General features: G+C 33.4%; 1 protein-coding gene and 1 long non-coding RNA gene across 2 annotated transcripts; one reads left to right on the top strand and one right to left on the bottom strand.

Moving 5' to 3' along the window:
* The first annotated feature begins 1,836 nt into the window (after positions 1 to 1,836).
* On the top strand, positions 1,837 to 10,491 carry LOC126891086 (uncharacterized). The gene is made up of 4 exons (XM_050660263.1): positions 1,837 to 2,467; positions 3,566 to 3,931; positions 5,646 to 6,192; positions 10,227 to 10,491. The coding sequence occupies exons 1-4, from the start codon at positions 1,837 to 1,839 to the stop codon at positions 10,489 to 10,491; spliced, it is 1,809 nt and encodes a 602-aa protein (XP_050516220.1).
* A 1,602-nt stretch (positions 10,492 to 12,093) lies between these two features.
* LOC126892531 (uncharacterized) lies at positions 12,094 to 14,963 on the bottom strand. The gene is made up of 2 exons (XR_007700893.1): positions 13,852 to 14,963; positions 12,094 to 13,226 (listed from the first exon to the last, which is right to left on the bottom strand). It is a non-coding gene; the product is annotated as an uncharacterized LOC126892531 (long non-coding RNA).
* Between the last annotated feature and the right edge of the window lie 723 nt (positions 14,964 to 15,686).

The following is a 15,686-nucleotide window of genomic DNA, read 5'->3' as shown; positions in this document are numbered from 1 at the left end:
AATACAATTCAGTTCAGGAATTCACTTTAAGACCGAACAACGCTTAAATGTGAAATACGCTTAAATGTGAAATTTTCTGTCAAGAGCATACCATTACTTTTGAGAAAGATGATAGTCTTGGTAAATTCTTGGGTTTCTCCTCAAATAGAATATTGGCGCCTGATTCGAAACTGGTTTCTTAACTAGTAAACAATATTTCCGATTAGCTCTTAATTTTTATCAAAATTAAGGTGGTTTTACTTGTTAAAAAATTATCAAAGTTGGTATAATAGCGTATTAGATAGTGCTTAATCCGATTTTGGGATCAAACTGTAAGTTAGATCATCTTTATTACTATTTCTTAATCAACAAACAGTAAACAGTAAAGGGGGGGGGGGAGATGGCGCTGTAAGTAAGGCATGTTTGTGTCAAGTAGCTAAGCACATTTTTAAGAAAATTAATGATTTATAAGTGAAATTAACTGTGGAAAAAGTGCGAAAAGTGTTTGAATATTGCTTAACTTGTGATTGTAATTTGAAAAATAGTGCAAAACTTCCATAAGCGAGAGAAAAATGGTTCTAACTCGCACTGACCTGGAGGACATTAAAAAGATTGTTGCGCAGGAATGTAGCGCATTCTTTAACCAACAACATATGTCTCAGATAGCTGATGAAATCTTCAAAAAAATTGAGATGAAATTTGAAAACAGGCTTAAAAGTGTCGAAAATGAAGTGTTGACTTTAAAGCAAGAGCTGAAAAAGGTAAAATCTGAAAATACACAACTTAAAATGGCGGTTGATAATAGTGAGCAGTTCTCTCGAAACCAAAGTATTCGAATTTTTGGTCTTGAGGTTTCGGAGAATGAAAATTTAAAAGAAAAAGTGTGTACTTTATCCAAATCGAAATTAAAACTATCTACTTTCTCAGACAAGGATATCAAAAATAGTTTTCGAGTGGCCGCAAAAAACCCGACTAATGATAAACCTCCGGCAGTTCTGGTTCAACTCGTGGATGTAAACAAACATTCTGAAATATTAAAGTGTCGGAAGTTATTAAAACATACTAACATTGTGATTAAGGAAGACCTAACTAAATATCGAGTGCAATTACTAAATTCGGCGGTGCAAAAGTTCTCATCAAAAAGTGCATTTTGCCTAAATGGCAATATTTACGTAAAAAGTGGTGGTAGTATTATCCGCGTTCAGAATGAGAAGGATATATTGGACATCCCTGTTGATGCAAGGTAGACTGTTATTATTTAATTTACGCTCATAATATATGATTTGACTTTATTTGCCCATTTTTTTTAGCATTAAATATATCTTGTCATTTATAAACGAATAACAATTTTTAAATAATACAATTTTGTATTATTTAAAACAATACATTTCACAAAGATCTGTTTGTTTATATTGCACAGACATTTTTTGTTTAAATTGTTTTCCATGAAATGTCGTTAATCAAAATAAATATTTCACTATTAATTGAATATTCCTTAAAATTTGTTTGTTTAAATGTAAAAAAGCAATAACACCAGCATTTGTAATCTAATATTAACAACTTTTCTTCTTTTATCTTTTATTATATATAATATACTTGTTTATTTTTTGTATTAAATTTACTTTAATAAATAATGTTCTGAAACGTAAATAAAATATTCTATTCACTTATGAAGTAGATTTATAAAATATAATTTGGCTACTTGCACTTAATCTGCAGGTATTATCTTTGTGTGATTTGGATTTGTAGCAAGAATATTGTTTTTTTTAACTGTCTCTCCATCTCTATATATTTCCTCTTTCTATCTCTCTGTATTTCCTTTCTCTAATAGTTTCTTTTCTCCCTTCTTTCTAAAATATGTTGAGCGTTGCACAAATTAATGTAAGATCGTTACATAATAACTTTGATTTGCTAAAAGATCACTTACAAAACAAAAACTATGATATCTTAGGTGTTACTGAAACTTGGTTAAACGGTGATATAAGTGATGAAGTTTCTGAAATCAATAATTATACATTTATTAGACAAGATCGTTTACTGAATGCTGGAGGAGTTGGTATTTATATAAAAAATGGCTTACATTTCTCCGTAATCTTACAAGAATGTAAGCCCTTCATTGAGCATATTTGGATAAAAATCACCCAAAATCATAATGTATTAATAATGGGAATTATTTACAGGCCGCCAGGCTCAAGTCATAGAGAATTCTTGGATTATTTCGAGGATCTTTTACCACAGTTTTACGCTCAGTCGGGTAAAATTGTGTTCTTGGGTGATTTTAATATAGACCAATTAGACGTTAACTTTTCTTACACTTCCCAACTTAATAATATATTTGAGTCTTTTGACATAAAACACTTAGTTAATGAACCAACTCGTGTGACTGACAGAACATCTACTTTAATTGATTTAATATGTTCAAGTTTTGATGGTGTTTTTGATGTGGAGAACTTAGATATCAATATCTCCGACCACTTTCTCACATGCTGTAAAATTAAGTTTGATAAGCCTCCGCCAAATAATGTTTCATTTACATACAGAGCATTAAGTCGCATTAATTTAGAAGAGTTTCCAATGGGATCTTGAGGGTGCATCCTTGCATAACCTATATTTAATTAATGATATTGATGAAAAAGTGACATTTCTTACAAATGCATTACTCGGTATTTTTGATAAGCATGCCCCCTTAAGAACTTTTACAAATAAGCAAAAACCATATTGCCCCTGGATTACAGACAATATACGACTTATGCAAAAATTGCGAAACCAACCTCTAAATAGATATCGTCGTAGTAGGAATCCGGAACACTGGAATTACTACAAACAGATTAGGAACTTAACTACTTCTACTATTAGACGTGAAAAAAAGATTTATTTAAACAATAAACTTCAAAACTGCAACGTAAAAGAAAAGTGGAATGAGCTTAGGAAGATTATCATATTCCAAATAATCTTAAAGACGTTAATAAACTTAATCAACATTTTACAGCGGCTTGTTCAATTAATCAACAACCCAGTAATGAACTTCTAAGTTTTTACAGAAATCATTCTATGCCAGTTCAAGAACCATTTCGTTTTAATACAGTGTCTATGGAGGACGTTGCCGATATTATCTTGAGTGTAAAATCAAAAGCCTTTGGACAGGATGATCTTAATATAACTCTAATTCAACTTTGTTGCCCCTTTATCGTGCCTTTTATTACGCATATTGTTAATAGCTGTATCATTGAGTTTTACTTTCCCGCATCTTGGAAAAGAGCAAAAGTTATTCCTTTACCTAAAGTAAAGAATCCAACTGAATTTAATCACCTGCGATGTATATCTGTCCTAGCCACGTTCTCGAAAATAATTGAAAAAATTATGGAAAAGCAAATAAGCAATTTTTTGAAAAAAAATAATATTATTCCTGCTAAGCAATCAGGATTTAGGACAGGTTATAGTTGTGAGACAGCGATTTCCGATATAATTGACAATATAGTATCCGCAGATGATAGAAAGTATGCAACAGTTTTAATTCTCTTGGACTATTCGAAAGCCTTTGATATGATCAATCATGAAATTTTAATATCAATTTTAAAACATATAGGCTTCGATGAAGCTTCATTGAATTTAGTAACATCGTATTTAACTCTTCGTACTCAAACTGTGGTAGTTGACGAAAATCGATCAAATATATGTAATATTCTGTCAGGAGTTCCTCAGGGAAGTATCTTAGGACCTTTGCTCTTTAAAATTTATACTTTTAATATTATAAAGTCCTTAAAACATTGTGACTATCATCAATACTGCGATGATACACAACTAAAATATTCCTTCGCTCCTCATGAGGCGCAGTTAGCCAATGCAAGAATTAATTCTGACCTTCAGGAAATTTTAACTAGCTCTAACAAACATCTACTTAAAATAAATCCCTCTAAATCGGTAGCCATGTTGTTCTGTTCTGAAAATCAACGTGAGCATCTGTCAACGAATATTGTACCTTGTATAGATAACAACACTATTATTTTTCAAGCATCTGCCAAAAATTTAGGACTTACTATGGCATTTTCTTAATATTAAAACAAAGGCAATGCTTTGTGAATCGTTGATTCTTTCTCATTTTAATCACTATGATCATATATACGGACCATTTTTAAGTGTTGTTAATAAAAAAAGGGTACAAAAAGTACAAAATTCTTGTCTTAGGTATATTTTTGGAATACGCAGACGTCAGAGGGTTTCTTACAAACTTCTTGATCTTGGCTGGTTAAACATGTTCAACAGGCGAACTTTGCACTCGCTAACCTTTACATACAAGATCATTAAAACAAAAACACCCAAGTATCTGTACAATAAATTAAACTTCTGTAATGAAATGCACCGAAGAAACTTGAGACCTACAACCTTACTTAGAACTCCCCAGCATAATAAGCAAATCTTTAAGAAAATATTTTCTTATATCGCTCCATCACTTATTAATAAATATAAAATTTTTATTTTTAATTCATCTCATATTACTTTCGAAAAGAAAATTAAAGCTCTACTATTAAATTATCAGTAAAAAATGTGTAAACAGCTCTTTTCTTTCTTCTTCTCGTTTATTTTTCTCTTTCTCATCTTTTCTTTTCTTTTCTTGTACTTTTCCTTCCTTTTTTCTTCTTCTTCCTTCTATGTGAATTTAGAATTAGATTTTTTTTCTTTTTGTTTAGGTTAAGTTATTAGGTTAATTATTATTATAATGTAACAATTTTTTTATTTAGATAGTTGGCGTCCAACAGCCCTGTATTTTCTGGTAAAGTACAGATGCTGATATCAAAACGCATTGTTCCTACCACATTTCAAATCTGTTTTTTTTTGTAAATTTATATATTTTTTTGGAACAATAAACGTCTCCAGATTCCTTTTTACGTCTTATTATTATTATTATTATTATTATTATTATTATTAAACAACGGTTATAAATACCAGTAGCGAGGTAATTAAGTAGCTTAATTACTAATGAACCTGTCCAAGTACCAGGGCCGTAATCAGGCAACATAGGCCCAATATGCAGGAAATTTCAAAGGAGAGAACTTCTGAACTTCAAAATTCTCAAGATGTTATTAATCGATCCAATCAATCAAAATTATATTCAACCGCTCTGACTCAACCTAACAAAAAATTCCCAAGCAAAAACCAAGCCATTTTGTTCAATTCACTTCCAAATACCAAAATTGAAGATTATTTAAATGCCATAGCAACTAAGGTCGATCCCAATAAAATTCTCGCCATTTCCAGGATTGTAAATGATCGTATTTGCATATATTTTACTACTGAAGAAACAGTCACCGAATTTTTAGGAAGAGATAATGGAACCATAGCATCAATGAGGAACGTATCCAAGCCAGGAAGTTAATCACACCAAGCGAAAAACTGATAATTTCTAATATCCCCCCATCAATACCTCACAGTATTATAGAGACTCAACTACAAAATATTGGAATTCATCAAATAACTCCATTGGATTTTCTAAGAATAGGAACAACTAACTCTTTATTTAAGCATATGTTGAGTTTCCGACGTTATACTTACATTGCACCTAAAAATCTGGAAAATATTCCTGAGTATATTAATTAACTATGAACAAATCAATTATCGAATCTATTTTTCACTTGAAAAACAATCATGCTTCATTTGCAAACAACAAGGTCATCTAGCCTCTCAATGCACAAGAAATACGAACACTCAAACATCTATCGAAAACTCATCGCCTACTTCTCAACCAAATTATATCCAAAATTGCCACCCCAACCTAACAGATGCTCAGCCAACTATCCATCCTTCACAATCTTCACCACAATCTACCAGTCCACAATCAACAGAAACAACCAATCCTTCTCTATTAGATTCAAATCCCATTCAAACACCTCTCCAGCCAGATAACGTTGAAATGAATATTCACAGCCAAAATCAACCTCCTACATCCTCTGACACTCAATCGTCTAAACGAACGGTATCAGAAATAACGTCTCCTCCAACATCAGTAGACCAGAACCTATTTAAAGAACCTCTCCGTAAATCTAAGAAAGCAAAAACTGTTCCTGAAGATAATAATAATTTAGCAGAAGATCTTACTAAATACACTAGTTCTTTTTTCCAAGATAATTCTGATAACGGATATCTAACCCAGGAAGAATTAATTGATTTCTTCGAAAACGCACACGGCTCTGCTGATCCTCTCAGCATTGCTAAAACGTATACAGAAGATATCGAAGGACTACTCAATTTTTTTACTAAAATCCATCCAGCATTAACTCCCAAGTATCTGAAAAGTCGCTGTACAAGATTAAAAACTAAAACTAATAAACAGCTATTATTATCCGCTTTCTCTACTGATCACAGTGAATACAGTAGCGACGCCTCTGCTGAAATTTAATACAACATTCAACTGTATACTGCAATGGAACCTAAATGGGTATTACACCCATTTAAAAGAACTTAAATTAATTATAGCTAAATTTAAACGATCTGTAATATGCCTACAAGAAACCCACTTCAAAGAAGATAACTGTCATAATTTAAGGAACTATGCTCCGTATTATAAGAACAGAATAACTGCTAGCCATGCTAGTGGGGGAGTAGTAATATATGTCCATAACTCATTTAATACCGAAGTAATACGTTTAAGAACTGAGTTGGAGGCAACAGCCGTATCTATAAAAGGCCCCCACAAAGTTAACATATGTAATATTTATTTTCCTCCGGACTTAGACCCATCTATAAATGAAATGACTGAACTCTTCAATCAAATTCCAGAACCGCGTATTATATTAGGTGCTTTTAATGCTCACAATATACTTTGGGGAGGCAAAAAAAAACAGATTCCTTGGGACGTAAAATCGAACAAATTGTTACCGATTCTAATATGAATATCCTTAACGATGGAAGAACCACAAGTTTCAATATTTCCACCGGAAATGGGTCACCAATAGATTTATCCCTTTGTGACCCTGTCTTACAACCAACTCTGTCGTGGGATGTGACATCTCATTTGCATGGAAGCGATCATTTTCCTATCCTAATTATGAACAATAACCATATCCCCTCGCCAGTTCCGTCCAATAAATGGTGTTTGAAAAATGCAGATTGGTCTCTTTATTCCTCTTTAATTTCACCAAAAATTTCTCAGTTGGTTCAGCCCTTCGATACAGATATTGATATCAACTCCAAAGTACTCCATTTCGTACAGTTTTTAACATCAATAGCTCACGAGTCCGTAGGTTATTCAAAATTTCCAAAAAAAAAAACGTGCCCCAGTCCCGTGGTGGAATTCTCATTGCGAGGCAGCAATTACAGAGTCAAAAAAGGCATTTTATAAATTTAGAAGGCACCCAACTTTAAATAACCAGCTAGAATTCAAAAGATTAAGGGCGTACTGTAGATACACCTTAAAGAAGAGTAAGAGAGAAGCCTGGAAAAAATATGTATTATCTTTAAATTCATCTACCTCGACTTCTGAGGGTTGGCAAATTATAAGCAGAATGTACGGGAAAAAATCATTTAGCACCATTCAATACCTAGAACATGATAACCATATTTATTCAACTAAGCAAGAAATAGCCTCCGTACTAGCAAACGTATACCAACAACATAGCAGTGACGAAAATATATCTACAAGTTTCCTAGTCCATAAAAATGAAGTTAATAATGCCTGTATAAATCTTGATGATCACAATAATTTACCTCTAAATGTTACATTTACGATGGACGAACTGTTAGAAACGTTAAACAAAGTTAAAGACACTAGCCCAGGGCCTGACAACATACCTACGACATTTTTAAAAGCTATGCCAACGGAAGGCAAACAATATCTTTTGGCTCTCTATAATTTCATTTGGACAAATAATGTTTTCCCAATTGATTGGTACGATTCCATTATTGTACCAGTTTTTAAACAGGGCAAAAATAAATCGGACCCAGAGTCTTACCGACCAATCTCTCTAACTGCTACTATGTGTAAAGTACTTGAAAAAATGGTAAGCAACCGACTAACGTGGTACCTAGAAGATCGACAGCTACTTAGCCCTATACAAAGTGGATTTAGAAAGTCCAGGTCTACATTACACAACATAGTGGATATTGAATCCGTAATTCATGAGTCATTTGGATGTGGTCAAGTATGTTTGGCTGTATTTTTTGATATAACACGTGCATATGATACAATTTGGAGATCAGATATCATAAGAATTCTGTCAAGTTGGTCGATTAACGGAAATATTATCAAATTTATTAATAATTTTTTATATAGGCGAAACTTCAAAGTTCGAATAGACAACTTTCTTTCAGACTCCAAACTCCAATTAAACGGTATTCCTCAAGGGTCTACTCTTAGTGTTGTACTTTTCCTTATTGCCATCAATGACATCGCTAAGTCACTTAGCCCATTAGTCAAAGCCCGTCTATTTGCTGATGATCTTGTTATATTCTGTCGTGGTAAAAATATATCAACAATGACGACCCATATACAGCAAGCCATTTACAAATTAGAGAACTGGTCTAATACTACTGGCCTAGAATTTTCACCTACTAAAACGAAAGCAATGATTTTTAGTAAAACTCCAAAGAAATACATAAATCCACCGAAACTACCTAAAAAATACACCAATAAAGTATTCAGGATCGATTAACTTCTTGGGAGTAAAACTAGATAGCCGACTATCTTGGCAAGACCACATCCACTCTCTCCGTCTCTCAGTTCAAAACGGCCTTAACTTAATGAAAAGTATATCTCATAAACAATGGGGTGCAGATTTCCAAACTCTTATGACTGTATACAAAACCCTAATCCGTTCAAGACTAGATTATGCTGCTGTTGCCTACAACTCAGCCAAAGGTTCACTATTGAAAATGCTAGACACAGTTCATAATTCAGCAATTAGAATTGCACTGGGAGCACACTACACAAGCTCAGTTGAGAGTATGTATGTTGAATCAGGTGAACCATCCCTTCAACTCAGGAGAGAATACCTTAGCCTCATGTACGCCTCAAGAGTATCAAGTAACCCACAGCTACCTGTTTATAAAAACACATTTACAGATAGATTTCCATCGACATTCAATAGGGGGAAAAGATTGGATCCTCCGTTTTATCATCGAGTGAGAGCAACGTTACAAAGTTTAGATACAATGATTTCACCCACTTACAATATTTTTAAAGTCAGTCAAAGCATGCTACCATGGACAATTGCTCTCCCTGATTGTAATACAAACCTATCTGCATTCAAGAAATGTGACACCAGCAAAAATATTCAATCAGAAATTATTAGAGATATTAAATGGTTTTAATGATCACATCCATATTTTTACCGATGCATCCAGATCTGCAAATGGAGTAGGAGCGGCTTTCACAACAGATAACTATAACAGTTCCTACCAGCTCCCTCCCCAAACCTCCATATTCTCAGCTGAACTATTTGCTATCCTCCAGTCACTAACGTTTGTTAACACACATGCCATAAAATTCTCAATAATCATTAGCGATTCCCTAAGTGCATTAACAGCCTTAAAGCAAGTACACCCCAAACATCCTGTCCTGCTTTTAATTAAGGCGGAACTCTTGATATGCCAACAAAATCAAAGATTAGTTCAATTCCTCTGGGTACCTTCACATTGCGAGATAAGTGGAAATGATAAAGCTGACACATTAGCAAAAACTGCCAGTGAGAATCCGTTAACAGACATCATAACTACTTGCTTTCATACTGATCTAAAGCAATATTTTAAGAACAAGATCATGACAAAATGGCAAACAAATTGGAACAAATCAAACTTTACATTAAGAACAATCAAACAAAGTGTATTGCCGTCGAAACATCCTACTAAGAGAAGAGACCAAGTGCTATGTCCAGATTGCGACTTGGTCATACGAAGATCACCCACGACTTTATATTAAAGAAGGAAGCCCCTCCAATGTGTTATGTGTGTGATAGTGAACTAACAGTGCAACATATAATAATAGACTGCCCCCTCTACGTTATAGAACGACAACATCAACAGTTACCAAATACATTTAAAGATTGTTTAAGTGAAAATAATTCATCCAAGACTCTCAATTTTTTACGTACTATAGGACTCATTAACCAAATTTAATACTTTGTAAAACTTTGTAATTTGATGTCAATACAGTTCATTGCTAATAACCCTTTGTGGTTGAAGCAAATTGTAAATAAAAAAAATATTGGCGCCAGTTAAACTGCATTCTTCAGATCAACCTGTAAACATTATAAAAGTATCGAGAGTCTCCTTTTTGAATGCAACATTACCGAAGGCGCCTTCTACGGGGACAGACCTGCGCACACTATTCTACATTTTCCAATTAGTGTTGATGCAGGGTTTGCCATTGATGAATGTCCTCATAACCCTATATACATACCAGTAAGCAGCAGCATACGTGAAATTACCAAAATTACCGTTAGTGTAGTCGATCAAGAATTAGGACCAGTCAACTTTAGAGGAGAGAAAAGTACTCTGCATTTGAATTTTAAGGAACGATAGATGGGCTTAGATATAAAACACAACTCTACACATCCATATCCATTAGTCTCACACGTATACTGCATGGGACGTGACGTGTCTGCTGACAATAAAGTTTTTCTTGTTTCCATTGGATTACAGCTGAGGAATGTCAAAACGTCACTATATTCGACGTCAGGTTCATCAGCAGGAGCCACATATTTTCGATCTTTACAAAAAACCCCGGTTCGACGATACTATTAGAAAAGAAGAATTTCGTACATATACACCTTACATCAAGTCATTTAATAATAGTGACGTTGTCGAGTTTATCATAAATCAATCAGATGCATTTTTTGCGATACACGACACACTTTTAGAAATTAAAGGAAGCCTGAGGTAAGATCAGTTGCTGAGAAACATTTAGAATGACCTAACTGGTCTAACCTGGAAGCATTCGAAATGTGGTGTTATAGACGTATTCTGAAAATATCATGGACAGATCGTAAAACAAACGCACAAGTGCTTGAACAACTAGGAAAACAATGCGAAGTTTTAAATTCCATAAAAATCAGGAAGGTGGAATACTTGGGGCACATCATGAGAGGTGAAAAATACGAACTATTAAGGAATATAATGCAGGGCAAAATCAAAGGCAGAAGAAGCGTAGGAAGACGTAAAATCTCGTGGCTACGCAATCTCCGTGAATGGTTTGGATGCAGCTCAATTGAATTGTTCCGGCGCGTAACCAACAAAATTATAATTGCCAGAATGATTTCCAATCTCCGATAGGAGCGGAACTTTAAGAAGAACTGGTCTAGAATTTCGTTAATATTTGGCAGAGGACAGGAATCACCAATTGTTATTTCGTCTAGTTTCCTATAATCGACTACGATTCGCCATTTTTTGTTACCTGATGCGTTGAGTTTCTTTGGGACTACCCATAATGGAGAATTCCATAGAGAATTGGAAGCTTCTATTATTTTCTGTTCAAGCATTTTATTCATTTGTCTGTCTACTTCTTGTTTATGCGCGTGCGCATGTATGAGAGTGTATCTCCGTCTAAATAGAATATGTGATTATAGTCGTAACAAATATTAATAAGGGAATTCTATTCTTCTTCGTTTAAATGGTCCATTCTTAAATTCTCTTATATTTTTTGCAATCTATTTGAATTTGAATTTTCTTTTGTATTGTAACAAAAATTTACCACTTTGCAGTAGTATTTGTTGAACTAAAATGATAAGATGAAATGAATGAAGGAAGGGTGATGAACTGATAATGGAAGTATGGAGAGACAGAGGCAAACTGAATAGAGTTGGCTAGCAAGAGCTGCAAGAGAACAACTTGACACTCAAGGATGGATACGGCTCGTTTGCATGCCTGTCAAAGAACAGTAGCTCAACCTAAAGAGAGATGATGACTAGAAAAGGGAAATTTTAAGATAAAAATATATGTTCAGAAAATAAATTAAATAAATATAATAATATAATAAAATAGAAGAATATAGAAGATAAATAAAATAGACTGAATTATGGGCGCCAGAAGTTGGAATGGACCAAACTTCCAGGTATCTTACACTGCTGTAAAATATTCAATATATTAAATTATTAAATTCAAAACTGGGAAAAAAAATAATTGGTATACAAAACAAATAAATATTTATTATATATAACTATCTAGATTATTGACAACCTCTAAGTTATGACAAGTGTAACTATGTAACTCTAAAATGACAATGAGAAATAATTACCTATTGTGATATAAATATAATTACCTATTAAATTATTATTGGAGTAGCTTTCCTAGGAAGCATACCCTCAACTTACATCTAGGTTAAATGACAACCCTTCACCAAATAATAGTACGAATAAAATACGTACAGCCTAATTGAATACTACCTGATAATATAATAATAAAAATACCTAATATAAATAATATTTTTATATAACTCTCAATGAGTTGACGGGTAACAAGTCCCTAAATGAACCAACGTAGTACTGGATACAAAAACCCTTTTATGACTAGTGGTTCTTAATAATAATAACAAGTAAAACTAGTACCGTCCTGAGGGGCTAGGTACTAGGGATTGATTCAAAGTTAATATAAAAAGGAAATGATTGATACGTTAACGTTAAATAATATTTGCAAAAAACTAATAAAAATTGATAAAGTATGAAAGCAAGTTAAATGATTTTAAAGTTAGAGAATTAAGACAATTATATATTTAATTTACATGGGAACAAGTCTAAAATTAATACAAACCAAGGGTAAAGAACATATATGTGGGAAGAATATTCGAGCTCGAAACTTCTACCAAGGAATTATGTAAATTTGGGGAACACTATCAACTTAAGGTATGGCTCTGATAAATTACAGTATACTTATGTTTTTGGAGGAAAGAAAAAATATATATAATTAAATTATGAAAGTATAAGTATGCTAAATGTCCTGAAAAATTAAAAAAACAGTATGTCTTTAACCGTTACAAATAAATGTCCCCAAAACAAACCCCTTTTCACAGGTTCCAATGTTCCTTGATGTCTAATACCCAAGTCCGTGGTACGAAGCTAACACCAATGTGGTGTAACGGTCCAACCGTTACTGAAACTGCCCCTCTGAGGGTTGCAGGAAGAAGAACCAAAATAAACAAGATCAAATGGGAGGCTGTATATCCTCCAGACCTGTCCCTTGTCGATTGAACCCTGGAAGTGCCTACCCGTGGTGTTGTTGGGTCTTTATAAGTTCATACGTCGTTTGAGATTTCTCCCGAAGGGCTAAAACCAAAAACATTCCCAGTTTATTTCCAATAAAACCTGTTATAAAAAGAAGTAAAAGAGAGAAGTTGACGAGGAAAGGTTTTTAGAAGAGAAGACTACAAAAACTCGACCTTTCATTGACCCCAAAAAAACCTATCTACCTTGACATTTTAACCATAGGTTGTGATAAGAGTTTTAACACATATGGCCTTGATTAGAATAGACAAGAAAACTTACAATTTAAATGTTGGATGTGATATTTTTGTTATTTTAACAAATAATATGTTTTTTTTTTTCAAAAGTAGTTGTATATGTATTGTATAAAGAAATAGGTACTGTGGAAATATATGAACATACTAGATATGGGAAAAGAATTATGAAGTCTATAAAGTAAGATTTAATAAGTTTCAGGAAGTCATGACATAATTTTCAATAGGTTTTCAGAACTGGAAAATTTTGATGAACATAACCACATATTAAGTATATTCTTAGAGATATTTTCTGGATACATTATAGACACTGCAATATTCTACATCAAAGCCAATCGATGACTTGATTTAAATTCAATCCATAATGAAAATAATATTACAATGGCCAAAACTAGGACGCCATAATGAAAAACTAGTACACATAAAAAACATACCGGTGCAAAATCCTTCTTCTTACAGTTTCATTATATTTCGTCACTTTGATTCAAACACAAACTTAATAAAATAACTGGCAATACAGTAATAATTGAACCATGCGGCTAAAATATAATTTTCTCAATCACTTATTGTAAGAGATTACACCGCCCTTCTTGGCACTTCGCAGAGAACAATCTCCCTCCTTGCTCCGTTCGACTTGATGACAGCTGGCGACCGGCGTCAATGCCAACTTCAAAAATCTATCAGTGATGCCACAGCACCTAGGTATGACGTCATCCAGAGGATTTTGTGCGAACGGCTTGTTTTAATTACGAGAAAAATAATTTTAACCATAATTAAATAAGGTGTTCCCATTAATAATTACTTAGATAAGTGATGGAACGTCACATTCCTCTCCTACTGGGAGAAAAAAAAATTTATTAAAATTTTTTTTTATTTATACTCTAAATATTAAACTAAAGTAGTAGTAGTGTATTATTTCGCGTTGATTCGCCAGATTACAAAATAACCACAAACCAAGGAATAGAGGAAAGCAGGAGAGTCCCTGCAACAGATATCATGACTTACAACAGATGACTCGAAGTCATATTAAAATATCCTCGGCATTGTCTAAAGCCAAAGATAAACTAAATAATTTACTAAAGTTCATAATAACAAATAAATGTCGAATGGGCCCGAAATCCAAAATTGAACTATCCAGGGACATCAGATTTATAAAATGTATATCCAAGGACGAACAACCAGGCAAAGGTGTGAGCCTGTTCGTACAATAACGCAAATAAATATACTGAAGTAAGACCAAAGAAATCAATAACTACAATAAGTGAAGAATCGAACACTTAATCCATATTTGAACTAACAATGGACACCAGATTCGTAATAGCATATCCAGAGAAGAACAATCAGGAAGATTTATGGAACAATTCTCACCAGTGCCAAATAATACAAATAGTAAACATATCAAAGTCATCCAAAAACTCATTAATCAAAATAAATGTGGAATCGGACACTTAATCCAAAGTCGGACTATCAATGGACACCAGATTCATAAAGCATATCCACAGAAGGACGACCAGGAGGATTTATGGACCAATTCACACCGATATTAAATCACATAAATAAATTAGGTATACGTACACCCACATCCGGTAGTACGAGCCTATACAACCAAATAAACAAAATAAGTGAGGAATCGGACACTTAATTCAAAATCGGACTATCGATGGATACCAGATTTATAAGAGCATATCCAAAGAAGAACGATCAGGAAGATTTATGGACCAATTCTCACTAATACTAAACTAAACAAACTAATGTCTAAGGAAAGAAGTGGGAATCTACTAAAAATAAACAATTGATTTGTTCAAACACCTCAAATACTAAACTAAGGAACCTACTATGTATATGGGTAGTCAACAACAACCATACTATGAAGTACGAGACATAATATAAACTAAGTACTTCCCTAACAAATGGTAAACATGTAACTGGAATAATTGGACTAATTACACAAGGATGGTTAGGAAATGCTGCAGACATTTCCCGACCAGAAATAATTTGATGGATAAACATCAGCGTACTCTGCTATGAAAACATAGGTGACGAAATCGGATAGCAGTGATCAGTTGCTGAATTTCGAACCCACGCATTCACTAGGTTACCTAGGAACCCACATTAACAGAGTATTGGCTGACTAGTTCTTAAGAAGAAATCCATACATACATCAGAATTCCAACTAATTCCAGAATCATACTGTGTAGGGCATAAGGACATAAATTATTACAAAGTATTTAAGATATCTGTGACAAATGTTGATAAAGTAAACCAATAT

This window comes from Diabrotica virgifera, chromosome 9 (assembly GCF_917563875.1).
Source record: "Diabrotica virgifera virgifera chromosome 9, PGI_DIABVI_V3a".
Classification (NCBI taxonomy): Eukaryota; Metazoa; Arthropoda; class Insecta; order Coleoptera; family Chrysomelidae; genus Diabrotica; species Diabrotica virgifera.
The sequence above is the reverse complement of the archived record's forward strand: the minus strand, read 5'-3'. Positions and strand labels throughout refer to the sequence as shown.